General features: G+C 39.8%; 1 protein-coding gene across 4 annotated transcripts in view; it reads right to left on the bottom strand.

The window, feature by feature from the left end:
• Positions 1–7753, bottom strand: part of RBMS1 (RNA binding motif single stranded interacting protein 1) — a 285859-nt gene that overhangs the window by 48169 nt on the left and 229937 nt on the right. For all 4 annotated transcript variants that reach the window (XM_053698355.1, XM_053698359.1, XM_053698354.1 and 1 more), the window contains exon 10: positions 924–974. In XM_053698355.1, the coding sequence (XP_053554330.1) occupies positions 924–974 (51 nt within the window). The remainder of the gene's footprint in view (positions 1–923; positions 975–7753) is intronic.

The following is a 7753-nucleotide window of genomic DNA, read 5'->3' on the forward strand; positions in this document are numbered from 1 at the left end:
TCTCTGCTAATGCTTAAACTCTGTGTCAAACCACGCTGCTAGACTTGCATGAACTGCTATATACGTCTTTTGCTTTATTGCTTGCATCTCACTTGATACCCACGGCTTTCTTCAAATTACCTACGGTACATATTACATAGATTGCATAAATTGATGGGATTGTTTATTTACTCTGGAGTTTGGACTGACATCCACTCTTTGTTCTCTTTTTACTGGGGACGCCCAGTGTGCTTTATATGTTTTGTTTGTTTATTTTGCATCTTTGTTTGTCTATGCTTTAGATTTTAGTTTTATTCATTTATTTTCTTTCATTAAAATTTATTTTCATTTTATTTGGATTGCATTGTGACTTTACAATGTTTGACATTGTGAAGTGCGGAGGCATATATATATATATATACACATATATATATATATATATATATACACATATTCATTCAACTACTCCCCCCCGATGACTACCGGGCCCTGGACACATCCAGCTAAAATTTACCAGGCCATGAGGTCACTGGAGTTGAGAACCACTTGTATAGACCAGTGTTTCTCATATTCCAGTCCTCAGGCCAGATTTTCAGGGTATCTGAAATAGAGTACACGTGAAATAATCAGCTGGCCAGTAACCATGGTTATTCATCTGCTCTCAGCCAAGTAATCCTGAAAATGTGATCTGTTAGTGTGCCCAGAGAAATTGAATTGAGAAACACTGGTATAGACTACTGGAAATTGTGTAACATTGGATATTGCTTGAGATTTACCTATGAAGATAGAAAGAACTACAAATATGTGCGTATTAAGTTGGGGGGGGAAAAACATGGTTATGAAAGTGTGCTATTCTACTGAAAAAAAACTTGTATTTGTATAATGCATGAATTAATGCTACTTATGCATTTTGTGTATAAAAAATAATTAAAAAAGAAACTTACAGGGTGCTGCATGATGTAGGGTGGAGGCTGCATCCAGGAGGGACTCTGTACCTGCAATAACAAATAGAGCAGTAAGAAATTGCTTCTGGTTTATTAGTATGTTTAGCCTTGCGGAATCTGTTGGCGCTCTACAAATAACCAATAATAATAATAATAATAATAATATGTTAAGTCAGAAAACCAAAAACATTTAGCAGCACGAGCCACATTCCAAAATGTTTTTATTTTGCATAAGATCTGTTTGTGAGCTTTGCGTTTTGGAACTATGGAATATCGTGTGCAATATTTTTTTTACATATTTATGATCTGATAATTTAGCTTTGGCTATGTTTGCACATATTGACTTGTTTTTCTTTATTAATATTCTACATAAAAAGTATTTTTTGTTTTTCAAGCAGAGGTGGGTCTAGACAACAAAACGTTAACCACAAAACTAAATGGCAAGGGAGCCAGGGTATCTTTGGGCAATACAACACTATATACACAATGTTATGCACCAAACGCGTAATCAGGGTTACACAGCAGCTATCTAAAGGAAAGTTACTGCACATGTGCAAATTGGAATGCAGCTCTAAGAATTTTCAGAGTTAAATTACATGAAAAGGGTCCAAAATAAATAATAAAAGTATATTGCAAAGTTGTTTTACTAAGCATAACTAAACTAGTTGATTACTATGCATGTGCACATACTCGCCATTCATTAGGTAAACAAATGCAGGATATAGCTGTGGTCTGAGGCATTCAGTTCTTTCCAAAGTCGGATTTATTAAAAAACAAGTGCAACACAAAAATATCCGGATTTGCACAGATATTCTGAACGTATTTTAGGGGATTATTTTAAATTTATTTGGGGGGAAACAATATATTTGTTTGCAGAATATATGTACATGCCTAGTATTTACAGACTCTTTAAATTAGAAAAAGGGGGAGTTAAATATTGAAATTGTATAACATTTTTTTACTACCCAAAAATAGCATTTTATATTGCAATTTCATAGTGATAATGTCCATTTAACGTTAATCGTAAACCATATCTATGCACAGAGTATGGATAAAGTTTTAGCATACAGTTATAAGGCTAGGTGAACTTTATACTTCAACTAAGATGATCAAATATTCTTTTAACGTATAAATATGCGATAATTACGGATTGAGACTCCCATCTTCGGAATGATTAGTTAATTAGAAATAAAACGAACATATATATATATATATATATATACACACACACACTTATACATACACACACAATATAGGTATAGATAGATTGACAGACATATCTATCATGTATGAAATGACAGCTATGCACTGTATTATGGGAAAGGAAGTAGCACAGCTTCCTAATTGTATAAAAACCTACTGACTTTGTCTGTAATTTGGGATCTTTGTCAACAATGACCAGTGAGTGCCCTATGAACTGTGTCCTGCAGTATGAAGCGATACCAGAAGGTAACCAAGAAAGAACCTGAACTTCCAAATAATAGACAAGGTTCCACCTCAGAGGTTTCAGCATCATCATTTTGTACTCCTGTTACTGAAGCTTAGTATCAATTTGTTTTATCTTATTGTGCATTATTATACCAATAATAGCCTAGATTACGAGTGGAACACAAAAATTTGCTTTTTTGAGCACGATATTTGCGCTCCCCTCAGTAACTGTGCACTGGTATTACAAGTTGAGCACGACGTTGCGTTCGCATTAAACGGAATTTGTGCTCCAATTGCACCCTCGTTCTGATGCCGATAGACACGCAAAGAACCAAGTGCAGCGCAGGGGGTAAGTTGTGCAGCAAATGGGAAAAAATCATAAATTTATGCTTACCAGATAAATTCCTTTCCTTCCGGATAGGGAGAGTCCACGGCTTAATTCCTTACTGTTGGGAAATACAACACCTGGCCAAAAGGAGGAGGCAAAGACACCCCAGCCACTTCCTCATTACCCCGTCATAAAAAAAATAATAATAGGGGACCACCCATAGACAAGAAAAAACAGGAGGGGGCCGTGGACTCTCCCTATCCAGAAGGATAGAAATTTATCTGGTAAGCATAAATTATGTTTTCCTTCCTAAGATAGGGAGAGTCCATGGCTTCATTCCTTACTGTTGGGAAAACTATACCCAAGCTCCAGAGGACACTAAATGAATAGTGGGAGGGAACAAAAAGGAAGAGGCGGACCCTATTCTGAGGGCACCACAGCCTGCAAAACTTTTCTCCCGAAAGCTGCTTCAGCCGAAGCAAAAACATCAAACTTGTAAAATTTTAAAAATGTATGTAAGGAGGACCAGGTAACCGCCTTACAAATCTGATCCATAGAGGCCTTGTTCTTAAAGGCCCAAGAGGAAGCCACTGCTCTAGTGGAATGAGCCGTTATCCTCTCAGTACGACGCTGTCTCATAAGCTAACCGGATGACACTCCTTAACCAAAAAGATAGGGAAGTCGAAGTAGCCTTCTGCCCCTTACACTTCCGCGAATAGACAACAAAGAGGAAGATTGTCTAAACTCCTTAGTAGCCTGAAGATAGAACTTCTAAGCGCAAACCACATCTAAATTGTGAAGTAAGCGTTCCTTTGATGATTAGACAGATCTGAATGATCGCCGTTCCACTGCCTCAGCATGCACAGTTGTAAAGGTCTAAAACAGAACCTGGCAAAAGGAATGATGTCCATGCAGGACACCATGAGACCAATCACCTCCATACACTGAGCCACAGAGGGACTCAAGGAGGTCCGGAGGGCAAGACATGCCTTAGTTAGCTTGCAACGTCTCTGGTCTGTTAGAAATATCCTCATTGAAATAGAGTCTATTATAGTACCCAGGAATTCCACCCTGGTACTTCGGATAAGAGAACTCTTTTCCATGTTTATCTTCCCTCCATGTGATCGAAGAAGACTGAGAAGGGAATCAGAGAATTCTTCCGCAAGACGAAATGATGGTGCTTGCACCAGAATATTGTCTAAGTATGGGGCTACTGCAATACCCTGAGTTCTGGCAACGGCTAGAAGAGCCCCCAGAACCTTCGTAAAAATTATTGGAGCAGTAGCTAGGCCAAACGGAAGGGCAATGAACTGGAAGTGAAGGTCCAGGAATGCAAACCCCAGGAACTGAAAGTGTTCCCTGTGGATTGGAACATTAAGGTAAGTGTCCTTAGGTCCAGAATTGGGTGGAAATATCCCTCCTCCTTTGGGACCACAAAAAAATTTGAATAAAACCCCAAACCTCTTTCTTCGATAGGCACTGAGACAACAACTCCTAAGGAGGATAGATCCCAAACTCACCCTAGAAAGGCAACCCTCTTTTCTGGTCTGGTAGACAGATTAGAGAAGGAATCTGCCCCTTGGCGGATGAGATTTGAATCCTATCTTGTATCCCTAAGATTTTACCTCCAGGACTCATGGATCCTGTATGTCCTTGAACCAGGCGTCTGAAAAGAGAGACAGTCTGCCCCCTACACGATCCTATCCCGGATCGGGGGCCGCACCTTCATGCCGATTTGTTTTCGGCGGGCTTATTCTGCTTGGATTTATTCCAGGACTGAGCCGGCTTCCAAGTACTCTTGGGTTGCTTGGGCTTGGAGGAGGATTGTTGTCGTTGGGATTTGTCAGAACGAAAGGAACGAAAATTAGAAGATTGTCGTCCCTTAGACTTGTTCTTCTTATCTTGCGGTGGGAAGGCACCCTTGCCTCCCGTAACCCTAGAAATAATGGAGTCCAGGCCTGGACCAAATAACATCTTTCCCTTGAAGGGAAGAGAAAGGAGTCTTGACTTAGAAGTCCTATCCACAGACCAAGACTTCAACCAAAGCGCCCGGCGGGCTAGAACCGCAAAGCCAGAGTCCTTTGCATTTAGGCAAATAATTTGCATGTTCGCATCCCAGATAAAAGAATTAGCAATTCTCAGAGCTTTAATTCTGTCTTGAATATCCTCGAGGGGAGACTCCACCTCAATGGAGTTCCGACAACGAGTCGCACCAGTAGGTAGCCGCTCCAGCAACCACGGCAAATGCAGCCGCCGGTTAAAACAAAAATCCAGAAAGATTTCCATTTTCTTATGCATCTGCTCTCTGAACAAAGAATTATCCTCAAGAGGTATAGTAGTACGTTTAGCAAGTGTAGAGATGGCACCATCCACCTTAGGAATGGAGCCCCACAAATTCAGTTGAGAGTCCGGGACCAACTTTTTAAAAGTAGACAAGGGGAAAAGGAAGAACCACTTCTTTCCCATTTGTTCTTAATAATGTTCGCCATCTAAACAGGCACAGGAAAAGTCAAAGGAAGAGTCCTGTCTTCTTAAACTCTGTCTAATTTAGGTATCATAGGTTCTTCAGGCAACATGGCCTCTGGAACCTCTAACATAGACAGAACCTCCTTTAATAAAATACGCAAGTGCTTAATTTTAAATCTAAAGGATGGTTCCTCCACAGCAGGAGGCTTAGACACTAAGGACTCCGACCCAGAAAGTTCACCCTTTGAAGCTACAAAGGTTTACTCATCAACGGATAACTGGGACATAATAGCTAAATCCGATAAATATTTAGATGACTCCGGGTCAGGAGAGCTATGTTTAACCTTTCTCTTGCGTTTGTTAGAGCGAGGTAATGCACTGAGGGCCGCAGACACCGCCATTTGTAACTGTGTGGCAAAGTCCGCAGGAAGAAGGCCCTCCCCAGATGGAGGATAAGATGTGCTACGGGAAACTGCATGTGGAGTGGATAATGTAGCAAGGGTAGTAATCTCACGGGACTCCGAGTCCTGAGAGGTAGACGGCTCAGAGGGACTAAGAGCCTTAGCAGGCTTGTCTCCCTTCTTAGACTTTATAACAGTGTTAAGGCATGTGGAACATAATTGAGTGGGCAGGAAAACCACGTCCTCCTCACAATATAAACAGGTATGATTTAGTACAGAAGGAGTACCTTCTAACATGTCAGAGTCCTCCATAGCTCAGGTTATACCCACAGAAGGGCACAAATAAAAACGTTTTTTATTATAGAAAACTGCTCCTTTATACTCCCAATGGCGCTGGGGCACTCACCACCTCGTAGACCCAGACAGTTAAAAGAGGAAACGCTCTCCTCAGGTTCAAGTCTCCCCTGGAATGGAGGAAATGAACATAGACCACGCCCGGTCACATGGAGTGCAAGACAGTACTTCCCCTGTTATTACAAGTACAGCAAGTAATAGGAGCTGTGCAACACTTTCAAAAAATAAAGTGAAACTTAAAAGGGAAACCTGTTTGTTCCAGCCAAAAACACAGTCTATCAGCCCAGGGAAAAAATTACACAAAGCAGCATGTAAATAATACACTGATTAATTAACCCCAACTGTTCAATGAACCCCCTTCAGAGGATATTAACCCTGGATCCTATCAAGGTATAAAGGCGCCACACTGTGACCCTGTTGAAGCATTTTATGTGTAAAAATTGAAACGATCTTACCTCCAGCATCCATGCTGTGGAACAGAACACAGCCTCTCAAGTGTAACAGTCTTATAGCAGCGCTCCTGATATGGACTTGAGTGAGAGAAAGCAGGCAGTGAAACACTGATTGCTTAGGAGCTGTTAGCAGTAGTTTGGATGATTTCGCAGAAAAACTTTCCCTGCATCTCCAGACTCTAACTTTCATCAATACTCTCACTGAGAGGTTGACATGACTACTTAAAACTCCAGTCCTATCTCGAAGGGCAGATACCCTTTTTCAGGACTCTCCGAATCTTCTGACACTTCTCAGCCACCTCCTAACGTGACGAAAGGCAAAAAATTACTGGGGTAATGAGGAAGTGGGAGGGATATTTAAGCCTATGGCTGGGGTATCTTTGCCTCCTCCTGGTAGCCAGGTGTTGTATTTCCCAACAGTAAGGAATGAAGCCGTGGACTCTCCCTATCTTAGGAAGGAAATGTATGTAAATATACATATACAGTATATTTATGTGTTTATATATACACATATTAACACTTAAATATATATGTATATAAGCATATACATATATATTAACAGTATAATCACAGTCCCCATAGGCAGCTATATAAAGGCAATTTTCGGTACTTTTTTCCCCCCAAACACCCCACATACACTCACTTTAACCCCTCATAAGCGCTTCGTGCAGTTATTGTAATAATAAAAATGTTCTACCTGAATCGTGAAAGAAAGTTTTGAGTTTCATATCCCTATAACTCTGGTTATTCTGTTGCACTGCTAACTTGCAGGTCTTCATGTTTAACTCATTCATTATAATAATGTTTTTTTTTTTTATATTATTTTGTGGCATTTTCTGGTATTCTGAAAATTTGTAATTTTTTTTCTTTTGTTCTGATATGCCATACCACCTATCCCTTATCAGTCCATTACATAAGTCTACAGGATAGCTTCATTCCCCCTTCTCTTTTTGTGCCCTTTGAATAGACAGTAAATAACTTGTCGTTTTAATTTAAAATGTTTTGCTATACTTCGTAAAATAACTTTGCAACATACATTCATTCATTAATTTGCCCCCTTTTCATGTACTTTAGCTCTGAAAATTGTGGATTTTCGAATTATCAGAGCTGGAAATATACACTGTAGACCTCTCTAGGCAAACACTCTACATTTCCGTTCCTAATTGGCTTTAGCAGATAGCAAAAGAAATGTACTTTTTACTAACATAATGATAGTGACTAGCTTTGCTGTCTGCAGACTCAAGCTCGGATTGGCTTCTCAAAATGTGATTGGTGGAGTTTGGCTATTGAAAAACCAATAGCTGCAAACAAGATGTTATTTTTTTTTATTATAAATGTTTAGCCTTGGCTGATATGTTATTCTATAGCAAGATAAAAGAAATGTTTATTGCAAAAATGTTT

This window comes from Bombina bombina, chromosome 1 (assembly GCF_027579735.1).
Source record: "Bombina bombina isolate aBomBom1 chromosome 1, aBomBom1.pri, whole genome shotgun sequence".
Lineage (NCBI taxonomy): Eukaryota > Metazoa > Chordata > Amphibia > Anura > Bombinatoridae > Bombina > Bombina bombina.